General features: G+C 46.0%; 1 protein-coding gene across 1 annotated transcript in view; it reads left to right on the top strand.

Moving 5' to 3' along the window:
- Window positions 1-3837, top strand: part of LOC119964917 (digestive cysteine proteinase 2-like) — a 45146-nt gene extending 41309 nt beyond the window's left edge. Inside the window, exons 10-11 of the mRNA XM_038795079.1 lie at window positions 2016-2205; window positions 3264-3837. Of these exons, the coding sequence (XP_038651007.1) occupies window positions 2016-2205; window positions 3264-3451 (378 nt within the window). The 3' untranslated portion in view covers window positions 3452-3837. The remainder of the gene's footprint in view (window positions 1-2015; window positions 2206-3263) is intronic.
- The last annotated feature ends 17465 nt before the right edge of the window (window positions 3838-21302 follow it).

The raw sequence follows: 21302 nt of genomic DNA, 5'->3' as shown, positions 1-21302 counted from the left end.
TTTCCATTGGTCAGGTGAAAGGCTCCTTAGTGAAATGCATTTGGCCAGGGGAGTGAGCATCAAATTCTTGTTATACCTTTTCCAAGCAGGGCAGCACGGTGGCCTAGTGGTTAGCACAACCGCCTCACGGCGCTGAGGTCCCAGGTTCGATCCCGGCTCTGGGTCACTGTCCGTGTAGAGTTTGCACATTCTCCCCGTGTCTGCGTGGGTTTCGCCCCCACAACCCAAAAATGTGCAGAGTAGGTGGATTGGCCATGATAAATTGCCCCTTAATTGGAAAAAATAATTGGGTAATCTAAATTAAAAAAAACAAAAAACCTTTTCCAAGCATCATGACTTATGGAGGGGACCCTTTGATGCTACCCAACTAAGATGTTTCGTTGAACACCACGCTATACCTTTTACACTTTGCCCTCTCCAAAATGCCACAGTAGAGGTAAGACCCTTATTACCAAATAGCTTCCTGGCCTCCTCAAGCTGCACCTTCTCCTTTGAGCACTTTGTTCTGTTTCACTCCTTTCCTCCCTCAAACTCTCACTCATTCTTGGAGCTTTTAATCTTCGCCTCAACCTCTTCCCGCTTCCTGCGAGTTCACCACTCTCATGCCCCCTGTAAGCCCCACCCATCAGAAAAAAAATCTCAGACTCATTCACGCACCCGGACTTCACATCATCTGTGGCCTCTCTCTTATGAACTCAAGCGCCAACAATATTAACTTTGGCCGCTTCTTTCTATCCCTAACCACCCATATCCCTCTACACTCTTTTCAATCCAATTAATTCATCACAGTGGCACAATGGTTAGCACTGCTGCCTCACAGCGCCAGGGACCTGGTTGACTGTGTGGAGTTTGTACTTCCCGTATCCCGCACTGGATTCCTCCTACAGTAGTTGCAACTTCCTGAAAGATATTAAGGATTTTGGTCATGCACAAACTTCCTTGTCTAAAACTGGTTATTGTTTACTAGTTTGTTTTATAGTATTAAAGCTGTATCTAGGGAGCTTGTGCTATTTGGCAGCATATGCACCTTATGTCTGGATTGAATCATTCAATTATCCAATTTTTGTATAACTCTGATATAATTTATCTGTACACGGATTTGAGAAGAAAGTGTTATTGATTTTCAGTCTAGTCTAACTCAGTCGAATATGCATTTTTCACAAACTGCTGTCACTATTTATTAGCCACTGGATTGTGGAAATTGGAACACTCAATCATATAATTTAATTATGTCTTTGTTTCATCGGCTGGCTCTACTCTCGGGCTGCCTATTAAAAAGGATGAGTAAGGAATGGTGAATAAGACCTTGCAGATGGTTTGGAGGGGAAGATAGGGAGAGACACAATTAGTTGTCAACTGTCAGCATTTTGTGCAGGCATACATTTCTAACCATGCTAAATCTGAGCCTTAAAGGCGAGCTAATCCTCCATCATCCTTTAATTGCCTCGTTATCCATTGTGTATTGTATCTTTTGTGCCGATGAAATGCTCAAAGGATGTTCAGGCGAATTTGTCAGTTTCTTGAGTTTTCTCACATTAACGGGGCTGGACAATTTGCATTTGCAACCATTAAAAGAAACTACTGTATTGTCTGTAGGGAGGCACATTGCTTTGCTTCATCAGATACCATCTACTGGATTTTTGTAACGAGTAAATAACAGGCTGCAATCTAACCAAGGGATTAGCTAGTTTGCCATTGTTGATTGGCACCTATTAACTGTGACTGGCGATTCAGTATGATCAAGTACAGACCAAAGAAGTAGGAACATTCATACAGGCACAGTTTCTTAAAGACAGAACATCAAGTATAAACTACATTTGAAGATTTCAGAAAACCATACTGAAGGTATGTAATAATACTTCAGTAAGATTATTATTGTCAATATTATAATATTATTTGTTGTCAATGTGAAATAGGATATTTATGGCTGAGCGGATCGTTTTTAATGGTGGCTCCTGAACTTTACAGTTTTTTTCAGTTCACTTTCATATTTTGACATGGTATTTATTTTGTAGAATGGATTCTGCCACTATAATCAATCCACATTGAAAGCCAAGCTGAAGAGCTACATAAATGTTACTTCAGAAGATAGTGAAGCTTTGAAAATGGCCATCTTTAAAAATGGACCAGTGGCTGTAGCAATCCATGTTTCACACAAGTCCTTTAACTTTTACAGCAGAGGGGTTTATTATGAACCAAAGTGTGGTAAGTGTTATAACTTTCATAATATACTGGAGAAAGGAAATATAAACATTTTGCTTGGAATAAAATGTAACGTCTATAATTTGAATCAAGTTAACTATTGCTATGGAGAATGTTACCGCTGTAATTATAGGTGTTACTCTTAATTCATATACAACTGTTAGGTGTTCAAAGATGACAATATCTGCAGGACAACTATTTGAAATTATTGACTTAGAAATATGGTCCATATGTACTCAAATATAATGAGTAGTGTGCTTTATTGACTTTAAGTACACATAATTCTTTGGAACCATATCTTAAATAAATAATGTTAGCATAATGCTTATGTCATTGGACTAGTAATCCAGGCGAGAGGACAAATGATACAGAGACATGAGTTTGAATTCCATCATGGCAGCTGAGGAATTTAAATTCTTCTGATTTAATAAATCTGGAATAGAAAGCTATTTACACGCAGGGTGACCATAAAACTTCAGGATTGTTGCAAAAAACACTTGGTCCTTTCAGGAAAGAAATCTGTCATCCTTGCCCGGTCTGGCCTACATGTGACTTCAAATCTACAGCAATATGGTTGACTCTGACTCTGAAATGGGCAAGCAAGCCATTCAGTTGTCAAGAGGGTGGCTCACCACCACCTTCTCAGAGGTAACTAGGGATGGGCATTAAATGATGTCCTTGCCAGCGATCCCCCACATCTTGTAAATGAATTTGAAAAGTGCAAACCATGATTGGATATCTGTCAGAATTTTTCCCATTTTGGTGAAATAATTAATCAGTGAACTAGCTGTGGTGTTTCCTCATTCTTCCCTCGTTTCCCTTTCCACCCCACAAAAACAGGACAAGCCCAGACTAAATATTGCATTTTCTCATCTACATAAATAAAGCAGCTTTCTGCCATCCATTTGCATAAATGACATCAAAGATGAGTGTTTTTTTCGGTACTATGAAATTGTGCAACATAATTATGTAATTATGAAATTAAAAATAGACGCAGGCAAATGTTATGTCAAATAAATGGGATGGGAATCATTGGAAGTCTTTTAATGTTGCTGTTTTAGGAAATGAATTGAAAGATTTGAATCATGCTGTGCTTGCTGTTGGTTATGGAGTACTTGCTGGTCAACCATACTGGCTCATTAAAAACTCTTGGTCGACATACTGGGGCAATGCTGGATACATAATGATGTCCATGGAAGACAACAACTGTGGAGTTGCGACAGATGCAACGTACGTCACCCTGGAGTAGCTGCAGAGAAAGAGAAACAAATGTTTGACTTGTATTGCTCACTCAAACATCATAATTTGGGCAGAGTTTATTATTGCACAGATTATTGCAAACAACCTTTTCCAGCATGAACATTAACAATTGAATACAAATCAGTAGGGGCTTTCCACAAAGGTTAATAAAAGCAAACCTTTACTTTCTATCACTGTTTTCTCGAACTGGTGAACTTTTAAACACCAGCATACATGTGGTTGCAGATTCAGTTTCCTTCCTCAGCGGATGTATTTTTATATATGATGAAGAAGAAATACATCTGACACCGATTAAAAATCAGTTTGATTATGCAGATACAAAATCTCTTATGCTTTATGACGCGATATTTTTGTCTGAATAAATTATTGAATTCCTCCTCTGGTCCTTTCTTTCATTTGTTAATAAATGTCCAATATTACATTGCAACAAAAATGTAATTCTCAAATTTTGTTAGGTCAGAAATATAAGACAATCATGAATAAATCTAACAAGAAGTTCAGGAGGGTATGAGGGGGATGCTGACGGTGGACATCTGAGGGAGGGCCTGAGGGGGTGCGGGAAGTGGGCTGGAGGCTGGCCCAGGAGGAGCTATAGTTAATTAGCAAAGAAGGTTGGGGGGGGGGGGGGGGGGGGGGAGAGGGGGGTGGGGGGGGGAGGGTTGGGAGCTGGGGATAGGGGGTGAAGGGGGTGGTGACGTGGTGTCCCGATGAGGCTCATTACATGGAACGTGAGAGGGCTGAATGGGCCGGTCATGAGGTCCTGCTTGTTCGCACATTTGAGGAGTTTAAAGGTGGATGTAGCATTCTTACAGGAATCCTGACGATCAGGGATCAGTCTAGACTCAGGAAAGGGTGGATAGGGCAGGTCTTCCATTCGGGGCTGGATTTGAAGATGAGGGGAGTGGTGGTCTTGATAAATAAACGGGTAGCTTTTGAAGTGGTAAACATAGTGGCAGACTCTGGGGGGGCGGGGTGAGGTTCGTTATGGTTAGTGCACATGGGCAGGTGCATCCATGGAGGTTTGGTCAGCCGAGGGCAAATTAATTCTCATTTATCTTCCATGTGCATAGGGTGTAATCCCGAATCGACTATTTTGTGTTGGACAGGATGTTGTTGGCGGGGGTGGTCAGTTCTGAGTACTCAGCAATTGTGGTTTTGGACCATGTGCTGCATTGGGTGGACGTGCAGGTGAATCTGGGGGCGGTATGAGGCGCCAGTTTGGAGGTTGGATTTGGGGCTTTGGCAGATGAGGAGGTTTGTGAGCGGGTGAGGGCTGCTATTCGGGGATATGTGGAGCTGAAAGACACTGGTGAGATTATGGCCACCACATTGTGGGGAGCATTGAAGGCAGTAGTATGGGGAGAGTTTATTGCAATGCAGGCACACAAAGGTAAGATGGAGATGGCGCAGTTATCGCATGGATGCTGAGGAGGCCTTCGACTGGGTGGAGTGAGACTATCTGTGGGAGGTGCTGGGGTGGTTTTGGTTTGGGCAGGGATTTGTGCATTGGGTCCAGTTGTACCAGGCGCCAGTAGTGAGTATATGAACGAACTGGGTGAGTTCGGAATATTTCCGGCTGCACCGGGGGATGAGGCAGGAATGCCCACTCTCCCCATTGCTCTTTGTCCTGTCTATAGAGCCATTGGCAATGGCCCTGAGAGCACCAAGGAACTGGCCGGGGATAGTGTGGGGGGCTGGAGTATAGGGTCTCGCTGTATGCGGACAATCTGCTACTCCACATTTCAAACCCTTTGGAAGGTATTGGGGGGGGGGGGGGGTTATGGGTATATTGGAGACGTTTGGCTGGTTTTCGGGATATAAACTGAATATGGAGAAGAACGAGGTTTTTCAGATTCAAGCGAGGGAGCAGGCTGGGGGAGTTGCTGTTTGGAGTAGTGGGGGAGAGCTTTTGGTATTTGAATATTCAGGTGGCGTGGAAGTGGGAACAGCTGCACAAATTGAATCTAGCGCAGTTGGTAGAACAGATGACAGGAGAGTTCAGGAGGTGGGTGTAATCAGTAAAGATGATAATCAGAAAGTCCTCCCAAGGTTCTTGTTTGTGTTCCAGAATCTCCTGATCTTCATTCCGAAGGCTTTTTTTTAGGAATGCATTGATTTTGGGGATGGTCTGGGTGGGTAAGGCCCCGCGGATGATGAAGGTGCTGCTGGAATGGGGTCGGATGGTTGGGGGGGGGGGGGGGGGGGGAGTTAGCGCTCCCATATTTGGTGAATTATTACTGGGCAGCCAATACAGCCATGGTTAGGAAGTGGGGAGTTGTTGGTATGGGAATGGATGGAGGCAGTCGCCTGTAAAGACACAACTTTGGGGGTACTGTGACGCTGTTGACGGCACCTTAATCATTCGCGCTGGCCAGGTACTCTACAAACCCAGTGGTGGTGGCAGCCCTGAGGGTGCAAGGCAGTGGTGGCAGCACCTGAGGTTGGAGGGGGTCTCGGTTTGGGCACCGATTTGCGGGAATCATAGGTTTGCTCCAGGGGTCTGGACGGCATGGGGGGGGGGGGGGGGGGGGGGGCATTGGGGTGACAAGGGATGGGGATTGAGAGGCTTTGGGACTTATTCGTTGGGGGCAGATTCCCGAGTTTGGAGGGGTTGGAGGAATTTGAGTTGCCCATCGGGAATGGGTTCCGGTTTTTGCAGATAAGGGATTTTGTCCGCTAGCAGGAACCGTCCTTTCCTCACCTGCCGCCCCACGGGCCACAGGACAAGATGGTAAAAAACAGGGGTAGCTGAGAGTAAAATGTCGGAAATTTATAAGGAGTTCATGGATTGGGAGGAAGCCCCAATAGGGATAGTGAAGCAAAAGTGGGAGGAAGAGTTGAGGAGGGAGGTGGAAGCTGGTGTGTGGGAGGAGGCTTGAGGAGGGTGAACGCATCCTCTTTGTGTGTAAGGCTTAGCCTTATACAGTTCAAGTGGTGCACAGGGCACATATGACTCTGGACAGGATAAGCAGGTTTTTTGAAGGGGTGGAGGATAGGGATGGGCGGTGCACAGGTGGGCCCACGAATCATGTCTATATGTTTTGGGCCTGTCCGAAGCTTGGGGGATTCTGCCAGGAATTTACCGACTTTATGTTGGAGGTCTTGAAGGTAAAAATGGTCCCGAGCCCTGAAGTGGCAATCTTTAGAGTGTCAGAAGACCCGGGAGTCCAGGGGACAACAGAGGCCGATGTCTTGGCCTTTGCCTCCCTGATAGCCTGGACACAGATCTTATTGGAATGAAGGGACCCGGGGCCGTCGAAACCGGTGGTGTGGGTGAGTGACCTGGCAGAGTTTCTTCGGCTGGAGAAGATAAAGTTTGCCTTGAGAGAGTCCGTGGAGGGGTTTGCCCGGAGGTGACAGCCGTCCATCAATTTATTTGAGAACAGTTAAGGTGTCAGTGGAGGAGTGGCGGGGGGTAAAAAAGGAGGTCGGGGATTTGGAAAGCAGGAGCCGATTTTGGTGGGGTGTTCAGGAGCAAAGTCTTTACCCAGTGAGTATTTGGAACTCACTGCCATCTAGAAGGTCAAGAGCAGCAGATGCCTGGGAATCCCGCCACCTGGAGGTTCCCCTCCAAGTCACTCAGCACCCAGACTTTGAAATGTACCGCCTGCGGTGTTCTTGCTATCAGGATGGATGTTGTAGTGTTTACAAAGGCAACAGAAGCTAAGTTCATTGACAAACCTAACTTTTATTTACACTACTTATTAAAGCCCGACCACTTACTCCTAAGTAAATCATAATTTAGTAAAATACAATTCTACACTCAACTAACACTAGTCTCTGCACTCTATCTATTACTGTATTCTGATCTCTCTCTCACTGCTCCTTTGCTCTCCTCTCCAGCCTTCTCCCAGAAGACTGTGAGTCAGTGCTTTATATAGTTCTGCATCTAGCTCCATCTAATGGTTAATTATGATATGTCATTATCCCTTTGTATTCTGAACATTTCGCATAATGTCACACCGCTGTTCCTTCACTGTCGCTGGGGCAAAATCCTGGATTGCAAGGACTGCAGCGGTTAAAGAGGTCAACTCACCACCACTTTCTGAAGGGCAACTAGGGATGGGCAATAGATGCTGGCCTAACCAGCGACATCCTTTGTGGATTCTATATACCAACTGCACTTAGCACAGTGACTAGCACTGCTGCTTCACAGTGCCAGGGTCCCGGGTTCAATTCCCAGCTTGGGTCACTGTCTGTGCAGAGTCTTCATGTTCTCCCTGTGTCAGCGTGGGTTTCCCCCACAAGTCCTGAAAGACATGCTTGTTAGGTGAATTGGATATTCTGAATTCTCCGTCAATGTACCCGAACAGGCACCGGAGTGTGGCGACTAGGGTATTTTCACAGTAACTTCATTGCTGTGTTCGTGTAAGCCTACTTGTGACACTAATAATTCTTCACAGGACTGATCACCTAATAATGAATCCAAGTCCTCGGAAACAATACAGAATGGGATGGAATAAACTGTGTTCTTCACCAACACACTTGGGTCACAAGCACCATTACATTTAATTCTTAACTCTCAAAGATATTTTGTGGTTTCTTCTAATTGGTTGAATTTTAGATTTTTTAAATCAGTCATGCTGATGAAATTGGCTTTGGCACCAGTGTCTAACTTTAATTGGACCACTGTACCGTTCGCTTCAAGTGGCAGCAGCCATTTGTCCTCATCAACCGCATTAATTTTAAATGGAGTATCAGTTTGCATTTTTTTTAAGTGCTGGGGAATTTTTTGATGTCTCCAAAAAATTCTTCTTCTCTTATTACTCTAACAGTGATGTCTTCCATTGTGCTGAGTGATCTGGGTTTGAGCTTACAGTAACAATTCTGAGCAAAATGGTTTTTTTTGCATCTGGAACAAAACTTGCAAAACGCTGAACACTGCCTAATTTGTGCCTTTGACCACATCTATTAGACAGAAATCCTTTGTCCTGATCTTTAACCTGTTTGTTGGTGTGTAAGGAGCTGCAGGAACTTTCCTGCCTTTTTGGAAAAAGGAGTGCTTTCCTCCAAGAAGATGCCACCATCACTGAGAAACATTTTAGAATGTTGTGCTGCTAGTTCATGAGCCTGACAAATCTTAACTGTTTGTTCCAAAGACCGCTCTGATTCCCTCAGCAACCGTTCCCTCAGCTTATTTTCATTCACACCAAACAAAATTTGGTCCCGAATCATGGAAAATTCCACCGCAGAAAAATTACAGGTTTGAGCTTTTACCTTTAAATCAGTGATGAAATGATGTATGGACTCTTCTGTCTTCTGTAAACATGTTCTAAACACATAGCGTTCATAAATTTCATTCTTTCTAAGGGGTGCAATGTTCATCAAATCTTCAAATTACTTTGTTAAATTTTTATTATCTTTATTGTTTGCAAATTTAAATGTATTAAACACAGAAATTGCTTTGGGCCCTGCCACTGTTAGGAGCATTGCTACCTTACGGGAATTTGTTTGATCTCCTAAATTTAGTGCAGTAAGATACAGATTAAATTGTTGTTTAAACACACGCCAGTTGCTGTCCACATTACCATGAAATCTGAGACTCACTGGTGGCTTCTACGACTCCATGTAGTTCGTTTGTGCAGTTTCAAATCTCTGTGGACCTCATGGCAGGCTTGTTTTTTCTCAGTGTTTGATACCATCCAGCCCTGGCACCATGTAATATTCTTGTCGGATGGCCTGATTTATATTACAAAAGCATTTGTAGCTGAAGCTATAAACAATTTATTAGCATTAACTGTGGGTCAAATATATACAAAACAACAGATGAATAATAGTATGATCATGCACAAGCAACTCTCTTCTAGCTCTCCTGTCAGTGTGAGGTCACCTGACTTGAACATTCACTTATATACTAATGAGACTCCTGGTGGTCAGTCGGTGAATTACAACATAACCATGATATCACTACAGGGGGTATGGGGTCCTGCCCATGTGTGTGTGGGGGGGGGGGGGGGGTAGCATTTCCCATGGGTGAGGGTGTGGGGGACTCACACGCTCACTTAGAAATTTGAGCACTCTTTCAAAATGGCGGCCCGACCTCTGAGTTCAGCTTCCAGTGCTGAAAAAATTCCATGTGGGCTAAATAGTTTCTCTCTACCCAACTGAGAGAATATAAACCAAAATTATGGAATATTTCCTCACAATTGGTCTCAGTATGATTCAAGTGATTCAGTATTGCAACCCCTCTAAGTAGGTAAAGAATCTGTCTTACTCATCAAAATGGTTGGTAACTGTCACACAATCTCCCAACCGTCACCAAAAGAATTTCTATTCATTCATCGTATTGCCACTTGTGAGGCCACTCTGTTAAATAATTATATGCTATATTTTCATTGTATTTGCTATATTTGCATTACATTTGCCCCAAGAGTAGCTGTGAAGTCCTTGGGACACCCATGGGGGCGGGAAGCCCTCATTCAATGAAATTTATTTTTTCTTAATGAGTTTTTGTGATGGTTAACAGATCAGTTTTGTATGTTTCAGAAGCAAACATGGATGTAATTACTTTGCCAGCCACAACAATTCAACTTAAGCAAAATTGCTGGGAATGAACAACCTATTGGAGAGGACATGTAAGGACAAAACGTAAGTTATGAAAAACCACAATTTTCAATTTCTCATGTTTGCTTTCAAATCTCTCCATGGCAAAGTAAACTTCTAGCCACCTATTTGTACCATCAATATGGCTGCCTATTTCCACCTCTGTAACAGTACCCTTCCCCCAACTCAGATTATCTACTGCTGAAACTATCATCCATACCTTTGTTATCCCAGATTTCACTATTTCAACACATTCCTGGTTGGTTTCCTCTGCTGTCAATCTGAAGATATCCAAAGTTCTACTGCCCATTCTTTACTCACACCAAATCCCCCCATCACAGCTGTGCTTGCTGACCTACACCAACCCCTGGTTAAACAATGCCTCGATTTTATTATTCTAATTCTTGTTATCAAATTCTTCCATGGTCTCACTCCTCTGTATGTCTCATATCTTCCAGTCCCACAACCCTCCAAGATATCAATGCTCCTCCAATTCTGCCCTTTTAGATGCTCTTTAAAACCTACTGCTGTGACCAAGCGTTTGGTGATCTGCCTTAACATGTCTTTAAGTGGTTCAGTGTCACATTTTGTTTGATGATACACCCTTGGAGCACCTTGGGACTGCTTGAATGCACCACATAAACCCCTGTTGCTGTTACAGATGAGACTTTTCCTCAGAACTACACACAATACCGAAGAGAAACAAGGTGCAGGCAGTTGCATGAAATAGTTAAATGGGCATTTTAACACATCACTCTTATTGAAATGTACAAGACTTGGGCTGGGATTTTCTGCTCTCGCTAGTGTTGGGCGTGTTCGGCGACGGGAACAGAAAATATTGCAAGAAGACCAAAGTCGTGTTTTACATCGGCATGAAAGCATGCTGTGATCGTCCCCTCCCAGTGTCAATGGTGGGCACGCATCCTGCCATTCAACATCAGGAACTTCATTATAATATAATTGCATCTCATTATCGGGCCCATATGCCAGAATTATATGTCCCCCCCATCAAAGAATCGATCCACGGCAGGGTGACATTAGAACAGAGCTAATCATGACTGGCTTCAAAAGGCCTGCATCTGGCGAGCACCTTTCTGAGGTCAAAGACGGACAAGAAAACCTCCTACTGATAACCACATACTGTCCCTCCTCAACTGACGAATCAGTACGCACTTAAATAACACTTGGAAGCTGATGTGTTGGGCAGGCTGGGTCGATGTGGACTGTACTTGATGCAGTGTAGCGAGAGACAGGCTTCCAACACTTGATAAGATGCAACACGATTTTATTTAACGTCGTAATTACTATACATGTTCAACTGTGGGTTGACACTATACTGACTTGACTGGAGACTTAGTACTAGCCTGACCAGACTTTCTAGCTACCGCATGGTGTTTGCACTGACTAGCTCACGAGCTCTGACTGTCTCAGAGGCTGGGTCCAGAGAGAGCAGGAAACCTAGTGCCCTCTGGCTTTATAGTGGTAGTGTCCTGCCTGGTGATTGGCTGCTCTGTTCTGTGTGCTTACTGGTCATCCTGTGTGTCAATCACTGCCTGTCTGCACTCCATTATATACATAGGTGTATATTATGACATCTCGCCCCCTTTTTTTTCTAGATAATAAATATTAAGGTCCGTGTGCGTGTCGATGTGTATATGTGTGTGACTATATACAGAATGTGCAACAGTGAACTTATATAAATAGGAAGGTGTCGCTAGTGCAGATATAGGGCAGATGAAAAGTTAAATGCGATATTTACAGAGGTCAAAACGATGAGGTAACAAAATTGTGCAAAAGTTCATAAATTTAGTCTTTGTGGTGGGCGACGAATTCATGTTGATCGCTGCAAGGGTGGATCAGGAGCCGCCTGCACTTGGATAGGCGGGACCGCTGCCAACGCGGTGGTCGCAGGAGTCGGCAGGATTGCTGGTAGATGGGTGGCCTCCTGGTAGGGCACACCCCAAGGAAGCATTGTGTGTAGCGGGGCATCACGGTCAGGTGGCGGGCATGGTACTCTACGCAGTGTCCGTCTGTTGCGTCGTAGGAAGGAGCCATCAGCCATGCGGGCGAGGAACGATCTCGGGGCCACTTGCTTGACAACCACAGCTGTGGCTGGCCAGCCACCGTCAGGCAATTGTACACGATCATGATCAGTTGGGACCAGCTCGGGGAGATCCGTGGCATGAGCGTCGTATGCTGATTTCTGTTGGGCCCGAGACTGCTGCATCTTTTGTATGACTGTGAGGTAGTCAAGGTCTGGAACATGGATGGCTGGAACCGTGGTTCTCAGAGTGTAATTCATGAGCATCTGCGCTGGAGACAACCCAGTGGACAGCGGGGTTGCCCTCTATGCCAGCAGCGCCAGGTTGAAGTCGGAGCCTGAGTCTGCAGCCTTGCAAAGCAATCTCTTGACGATATGGACACCTTTTTCGACCTTCCCATTTGACTGCGGGTAGTGGGGGCTGGAGGTTACGTGACGGAAGTTGTATAGCCATGCAAAATCAGACCATTCCTGGCTGTAAAAATAGGGACCGTTGTTACTCATCACCGTGAGCGGTATCCCATGCCTGGCGAACGTTTCTTTGCAGGCTTTAATCACGTCCTTCGACGTGAGATCAGACAGTTTTACCACTTCCGGGTAACTGGAGAAGTAGTCGACCAGGAGGACATAGTCACGCCCCTTGGCGTGGAATAGGTCGACACCGACTTTGGACCACAGAGAGGTCACTATCTCATGTTGCTGCAAAATTTCTTTGGGTTGAGCTGGCTGAAATTTCTGACATGTAGGGCAGTTGAGGGCCGTATTGGCAATGTTCTGGCTGATGCCCGGCCAATAGACTGCCTCACGAGCTCTGCGTCCACATTTCTCAACCCCCAGGTGACCCTCATGGAGTTGGCCGAGCACCATAGCTCGCATGCTCTGCGGAATCACGATCCTATCGAGCTTCATGAGGATGCCATCCACCACCGTCAGGTCGTCCTTGACTTTGTAAAACTGGGGACACTGTCCCTTCTGCCAGCCATTCGTGAGGTACTGCATCACTCGCTGTAGCAGAGGATCCTTGGCCGTTTCCTCACGAATTTGGATGACCCTCTCATCAGAGGCCGGAAGGTTGGAGGCACACAATTGCACCTGTGCGTCGATTTGGCAGACAAAGTCAGTTTGTTCACACGGTGTGGTGATAGACCTGGAAAGGGCATCTGCAACAATGAGTTCTTTGCCTGGGGTGTAGACCAGTTCAAAGTCATAGCAGCGTAGCTTGAGAAGGATTTGTTGTAACCAAGGCGTCATGTCATTTAAATCCTTGTGGATGATGTGGACTAATGGCCCGTGGTCCGTCTCAACCGTGAATTCTGGGAGGCCATACACATAGTCGTGAAACTTGTCGATTCCCGTTAGGAGGCCCAGGCATTCCTTCTGAATCTGAGCGTACCATTGCTCCGTGGGCGTCATGGCTCTGGAGGCATATGCAACTGGAGCCCAGGACAAGGAGTCATCTCGTTGGAGGAGCACTGCCCCAATACCGTCCTGGCTCACGTCAGTGGATGTTTTGGTCTCCTTGGTTGGGTCGAAGAACGCCAGAAGAAGGGCATCATATCAAAGGTCACAGAACCCACGGACTGGGTCAACTCCATGGTCTGCGCCAAGAAGCCATCAGGGGAGCTTCGAATCTGCATCGACCCCACCCCTGGTACCATGATGTGTTGGGCAGACTGGGTCGATGTGGACTGCACTTGATGCAGTGTAGCGAGAGACAGACCTCTAACACTTGATAAGATGCAACACAATTTTATTTAACGTCTTAACTATTATACATGTTCAACTGTGGGTTGACACTATGCTGACTTGACTGGAGACCTAATGCTAGCCTGACCAGACTTACTATCTACCGCATGGTGTTTGCACTGGCTAGCTCACGAACTCTGACTGTCTCAGAGACTGGGTCGAGAGAGAGCGGGAAACGTGGTGCCCTCTGGCTTTATAGTGGTAGTGTCCTGTTTGGTGATTGGCTGCTCTGTTCTGTGTGCTTACTGGTCATCCTGTGTGTCAATCACTGCCTGTCTGCACTCCATTATATACATAGATGTATATTATGACAGAAGCAGCACTGAGGTTGGGAAAATTGATCCCTTTGATCTGGAGGTTGAATGTTGGAGCAAATATGTCGAAAGGCTTTGCTACTTTTTCGCTGCCAATTAAATGATGGCAGAAGAGAAACAAAAAGTAATATTACTCACTGTGGCCCACAAACATACAACCTTGTATCGATCTACGGTAGCACAGTGGTGAGCACAGTTGCTTCACAGCTCCAGGGTTCCAGGTTTGATTCCTGGCTTAGGTCACTGTCTGCGCGGAGTCTGCGTATTCTCCCTGTGTCGGCGTGGGTTTCCTCCGGGTGCTCCGGTTTCCTCCCGCAGTCCAAAGATGTGCGGGTTACGTGGAATGGCCATGATGAATTGGTATTAGTGTCCAAAAAGGTTGGGTGGGGCTTAAGTAGGGTGCTCTTTCCAAAGGCCAGTGCTGACTTGATGGGCCGAATGGCCTCCTTCTGCACTGTAAATTCTATGATTCTATGAACCTTGTTTGAAGTGAAATATCTCCGGAGACTCCAGGTTCCAAGTCCTTTGATCAATTGGTGCAATTAGTGAGAGACCATTATAATCCCTGACCCTCCATCATCATGTAGAGATACAAGTTTCATACAGCCATCAGAGGTCTGAGTAAAATGGTTTCCGCTTTTGTAGCCAGACTTCGACAAGTATCTGAATATTGTGAATTTGGTACTTCTCTTAGCAACATGCTACGTGGCTGGTTGATCTGTGGAATCAATAACGTAAATATTCAGATGAAGTTGCTGGCAGAAATCAAGATATCCTTAGACAAGGTGGTTGAGTTGGCTCAAGCAACTGAAAGTGTTGAGCAAGGCACTTTAGAATTGGCAAGCATGCAGAGTGAGGTGAACCAGTTATGGTGGGAAGCGGTGACCATTCGAGGTTCCCAAGGTGAGGGAGCAACAGTCCCTGAGAAGAAGAAAAAGGACAGGCAGTCACAAAGCTTAGAAATTTTACCATTGTGGGGGAGAACACTCCAAGAGCAGATGCAGGTACAAAGAATTCAGATGCAATAAGAAAGACCATTTGCAAGCCAGGTGCAGAGGCAGACAGTCTTTTTCAAGTTGCCCAAAAAAACAACAGCAACTCCAGTCAACAAGCTTGAGGAAGACACTGAAGCAACAGCAAAAATATACAATATAAATGTGGTGAAATTAAGATAAACACCACCCATTGAGATTGTTGTCAATGGCCATCCACTCAAAATGGAGGTTGATATGGGGTGGCTGCCCCAGTAGTGGGTGAGCAGATGTTTTTTATTTAGATATTTTATTCCAAATGTAAACAACAGCAAAACAACATCCCAACAAAACAAAGTTGACAGTTTGGACATTTTTCCCCTTTTAATGCCTTCCCTCCCCCAGCGACAAACAGCTCCTCAAATATCATCAGGAACGGCCTCCACCATACATTGAAGGCCTCATGCCGTTTTCCCAGCTGAGCCGCAACCCCCGCTAGCATATCTGACCTCCAATTTAAAAGAATCTGACACCGGGCAATCAGAGAGTCGAAGGACATGACATCGGTCCCCTTTCCCCCCCCAATAGCTCCGGCAGCTCCGAACCCTCAAAGATTGCCACCATGGGATCTGGCTTCACCTTGGTCCCCACTATCCTGGATAGGGTCCCAAACACCTCCTCCCAGTAGCTCTCCAACCTCTCACATCCCCAAAACATGTAAACATGTTTTGCCCCCCGCCACACTTCTCGTATCCAGAATCCCCATCTTTTCTCCCTCCTCAGCTCCTCCTCCCACTTCCACTCGATCCTTTTCACTAATGCCTTTCCCTGCTCTCCCAACCACCCATATGTCCCCAATCCTGCGCCCCCCCCCCCCCCCCCCCCCCCCCCCCCCCCCACCTCATCTGGGAGCAGCATTTTCTCCAGTAACGTGTACTCTGGCAGTTGGAGGAACGTAGGTAGCTCCTTTTGGCGCAAGTCCCGCAGCTCCCAGTACCTAAACTCACTCCCCTCGGCAACTCAAACTTCTCCTGCAATTTAACCAACCCAGTGAATTTTCCCTCCAAGAACATATCCCTGACCTGCTGAACATATTCCTGACAGTGGCATCAGCACCAACATTTGATCCAATCTAAAGTGCCTCCTCAGCTGATTCCAAATCTTAATGGTCGACTCCACCATCTGATTCCTCATATACTTCCTTGGAGCCAACGGCAACGGGGACGTCAACAAGGCCCTCAAATTTGAGTCCTTACAGGACTCCTCCTCCAACCTAATCCACTCCGACCCCCTCTCCCCTCACCAATACCTCACCTTCCCCACATTCGATGCCTAATTGTAGTGCAGCAGGTTCAGCACCTCCAACCTCCCTCTCTGCCTTTGTAGCAGAGCCCTCTTCACCCTTGGTACCTTCCCCATCCACACAAATTCCGAGATCTCCCGGTAAATGGCTTTAGGAAGAAAAATTGGATTGGATTTGTTTATTGTCACGTATACCAAGGTACAGTGAAAAGTATGTTTCTGCGAGCAGCTCAACAGATCATTAAGTACATGAAAAGAAAAGGAAATTTTAAAAAGTACATAATGAGGCAACACAAGGTGCACAATGTAACGAGGTAACATCAGCATCGGGTGAAGCATACAGATGTGTAGTGTTAATGAGGTCAGTCCATAAGAGAGTCGTTTAGGAGTCTGGTAACAGCGGGGAGAAGCTGTTTTTTGAGCCTGTTCGTGTGTGTTCTCAGACTTCTGTATCTCCTGCCCAATGGAAGAAGTTGGAAGAGTGAGTAAGCCAGGTGGGAGGGGTCTTTGATTATGCTGCCCGCTTTCCCCAGGCAGCGGGAGGTGTGGATGGAGTCAATGGATGGGAGGCCGGTTTGTGTGATGGACTGGGCTGTGTTCACGACTCTCTGAAGTTTCTTGCGGTCTTGGACCGAGCAGTTGCCATACCAGGCTGTGATGCAGCCCGATAGGACGATTTCTATGGTGCATCTGTAAAAGTTGGTAAGGGTTAATGTGGACATGTCGAATTTCCTTAGTTACCTGAGGAAGTATAGGTGCTGTTGTGCTGTCTTGGTGGTAGCATCAACGTGGGTGGACCAGGACAGAATTTTGGAGATGTGCACCCCTAGGAATTTGAAACTGCTAACCATCTCCACCTCGGCCCCGTTGATGCTGACAGTGGTGTGCACAGTACTTTGCTTTCTGAAGTCAATGATCAGCTCTTGAGTTTTGGTGGCATTGAGGGATAGATTCTTGTCGCTGTACCACTCCACTCGGTTCTCAATCTCCCTCCTGTATTCTGACTCGGAGTTATTCGAGATCCGGACCACTATGGTCGTATCGTCAGCAAACTTGTAGATGGAGTTGGAACCAAATTTTGCCACGCAGTCATGTGTGTACAGGGAGTATAGTAGGGGGCTAAGTACACAGCCTTGCGGGGCCCTGGTATTGAGTACTATTGTGGAGGAGATGTTGTTTATTCTTACTGATTGTGGTCTGTGGTTTAGAACAGGCATTGTCAAACTCGGGGTATTGTCAAACGGCATTGTCAAACGGTGGGTAGCGGGCGGGTGTCGGTAGGCTCACGGAGCTGTCCGTCGTGGCACTCCTGATTTTGCAAATCTGCGCGCAACAGCCGCAGCAGCCGGGTGTTAATAATGGCGGCTGCAAGCGGCCTTCAAAATGGCCGTGAACATGTAAAATAAATGCGGCTGCACTGCGCATGTGTGCCAGATCATCGGTGTGCATGCGCAAAACTATGTGCATTTGCGCCGATGATAAAACACGCATGCGCAGTGTGGCCCTTTTTTTTAAATGGTCGCAGCTTTTTGTTTTATAAGTTCTGGGGGAGGTTTATTCATTTTATTCATTTAATTTTTTTTTAATTTATTTTATTTTTTTTTACAAGTTCAGGGGCGGTTTATTTGATAAAATTTTACAGGAAATAAAAGCAGAACTTTGGACAGATGGCGACTCCATACTTCCCGACACCGGAAGGCTTCCCCTTCATCCAACGGGTTCCATTGGAGGTGCGTGTATGAGGGCCAAAGGGACCCAAAACCACTTCCTCCATTTTTGTCAGCAGCAAACAAGGTAAGAGAAAATGGTGGGTTGCGCAGACTGGCCGGTGTGGGTCGTGAAGGTCGGCTGACGTGGGTTGTGAAGGTCGGCAGGGTTGGGTCCCGAAGGTTGGCTGGTTGGTAAAAATGGTACCCGGAAAAAAGTTTGAAGAACACTGGGTTAGAAAGTCGAGGATCCGGTTGCAGAGTGAGGAGTCAGGTCCTAGGTTTTGGAGCTGTGATTTGAGCTTGGCTGGGAAGAAACACCATGTTATTTTTGTTGAAGGCGGAGCTATAGTCAATAAATAGGAGTCTGATGTAGGAGTCCTTCTTGTCGAGATATTCTGGGGATGAGCGTAGGGCCAGGGAGATGGCTTCTGCTATGGACCGGTTGCGGCTTTATGCGAATTGCAGTGTATCGAGGTGTTCTGGAGGTATGTAGGTGATATGCTTCATGACCAACCTCTCGAAGCACTTCATTACGACTGAAATCAGGGCCACCGGACGGTAGTCATTGAGGCACGTTGCCTGGTTTTTCTTTGGCACCGGTATGATGGTGGTCTTCTTGAAGAGGTGGGGACCTCAGAACGGGGCAGGGACAGGTTAAAGATGTCCGTGAACACATGTGCCAGCTGGTCCGCGCAGGCTCTTAGTGCACGACCAGGGATCCCGTCCAGACCCATGGCCTTCCGAGGGTTCACTTTCAGAAATCGGGAGGGACTGATAAACAAACAGAAACCTTGGCAGCACATTCACCTTCACCACCTGCACGCTCTTCACCAACTTCAAGTGCAACGTCAAGATCCCCCACGACCTCTTCCACTAACCCTGTCAAGTACCACCTGTGCAATGTGGCCCATTCATGTGTTACCTGAATCTCGAGATACTGAAGCCACTCCCTTGCCATCTTGAATGGTAGCACCCCCAGGTTTCCCCCCCACCCCGCCACATTCACTGGAGACACTTTTCTTTTCCCTACGTTCAATTTATAACCCGAAAAGGCCCTAACCTCTCCAACAAACCCATATTTCTGGCCAAACTTTTCAATGGGGAGCAAATGTTTAAGTATCTGGAGGGAAGGCTGCAGCTTGTGAATCTCAGCAGTCCGTCGGCCACCTTAGCCACCTATACTGGGGAGGCTCTGATGATATTGGGGACGGCACTCATGACAGTATCATACCAACAGCAGTCAGTCCAGTTACCACTAATCATGGTGGAAGGACAGAGACCAAGCCTCATGGGGTGTGATTGGCTGAAGAAAATCAAATTGAATTGGTTAGATATATTCAGTATCACAAATAGATCTTCTTTGGAAATACTACGTGGTCTTCCAGAGGGAATGTGAAGGCATCTGTTGCGAGCCGGAAGAAACACCATATTATTTTTGTGCCAGACTCTACACCAGAAAGTAGAGGTGGAGTTGAAGTATCTGGAGGACCTGGGGGTAATTACTCCAGTACAGTTTTCAGAATGGGCAGCACCCATCGTCCCAGTGTTGAAGCCTGACCTCACGGCCCGAATCTGTGGTGATTGATAAGATGATGATGAACAGGGCGGCTAAAATAGATAAATACCCTGTACCTATGATTTCTGTGCTAAGTTGGCTGGGGGTCTTAAATACATCAAGTTAAATTTAAGTCATGTGTACCAGCAGCTTGAGCTGGAAAAGGAGTCAAGAAAGTTTGTTGCTATAAATACTCATAAATCCTTGTTCACAAGATGACCTTTTGATATCTTATCAGCCTGTGCTCTATTTCAGCGCAGAATGGAGAGACAGTTGCTGGGAATTCTGAAGGGTGTTGTATATCTGGATGTCACCCTAGTGACAGGGGCAACACCAGAGGAATACAAAGCAAATTTGGAAGAAGACCTGAAGAGGTTTAAAGAAGCCGGTATTTGTTTAAAGCAGCGTCAGGGTCCCAGGTTCAATTCTCCGCTAGGTCACCGTCTGTGTGGAGTCTGCATGTTCTCCCCGTGTCTGCATGGATTTCCTCCGGGTGCTCTGGTTTCCTCCCACAGTCCAAAGACGTGCAGGTTAGGTTGATTGGCCATGATAAATTGCCCTTAGTGACCTAAAAATGGTTAGGAGGGATTATTGGGTTATGGGGATAGGGTGGAAGTGAGGACTTAATGGGTCGGTGCAGATTCGATGGGCCCAATGCCCTCCTTCTGCACTGTATGTTCTATGTTCTATGTTTTGGTGAAGTGCAATGGGATACAGCATGTAAAGACAGCCCCCTAATGCCCTGCATCAACCGGGCTGCCTGAAATAGCTGTCCAAACTTTCAAAGCATCAATGAAGAGACAAGCTCATAGGCCATTACTGCTTCCTTGGTGGACCTCTTGCTCTCGTAAAATAAAACCCACATACCACCACTTATCCCGGCTGAGTTGTTAATGGGCCAGCGTATCAGGTCCTGGCTCGAACTTATTTTTCCAAATTTGTCGGGGAGGGTGGTGGCTAAATGCCACCACGATACAGCCGAGAAGGACAGGTTGTTTCAAGCAGAGATGTAGTGTACATGCGGAGCTTTGGTGGAGGATCGGAATAGTTTCTAGGAGGAGACTGGGCCAGTATCCTATGCCATAGACTGACAGGGTCGTCAGGCTAGAAAGCACATTGACCATCTAAGGAGGAAAGAATCCGACATTGCTGAAAAGGGACAGGTGAACCCAATCCTGGTTACCAGAAATCACTTGCCGAGGTGGTGGTGTTAGAACGAAAAAATTTTCAAGGGTCACCGAGGGAGTTAATGTGGTGGTCAGGACAACCCTGGTTTGAACTCTACAGATCTGTCTGCAGTTGCTGGAGACTCAGATGCCTCTAATCTGGAAGAACCCATGGCGGAGCTGAGACATTCAACAAGAGTTAGGAAGTCGCCTGATCCATTTACTTTTTGAACTTTGTTTTGACCTCCTTTACTGTAATCCTTTTGTATGTATATAAATGTAAATAAGTGTTTTTCTGTTTCTGTTTTCCAGGGATCTGTAAGGAAACTTAAGAGAGGAGCATTGTGGTAATGTGGCCCCTTTAAGGGGTAATATTTCATGGGCCCCTTATGTGCTTAGAGTCTGTGGGGATACAGTGCGCAAACATAAGCCTATCAGCAATTTAAGCGCAATCCTGGCTATTGGGGCTTGGCCAGAGTGCCCAGGAGTTGTG

The sequence above is a fragment of the Scyliorhinus canicula genome, chromosome 1, assembly GCF_902713615.1.
Source record: "Scyliorhinus canicula chromosome 1, sScyCan1.1, whole genome shotgun sequence".
In the NCBI taxonomy this organism is placed as follows: domain Eukaryota; kingdom Metazoa; phylum Chordata; class Chondrichthyes; order Carcharhiniformes; family Scyliorhinidae; genus Scyliorhinus; species Scyliorhinus canicula.
Note: the sequence above shows the minus strand (reverse complement) of the source record. Positions and strands in the feature narration are given on the sequence as shown.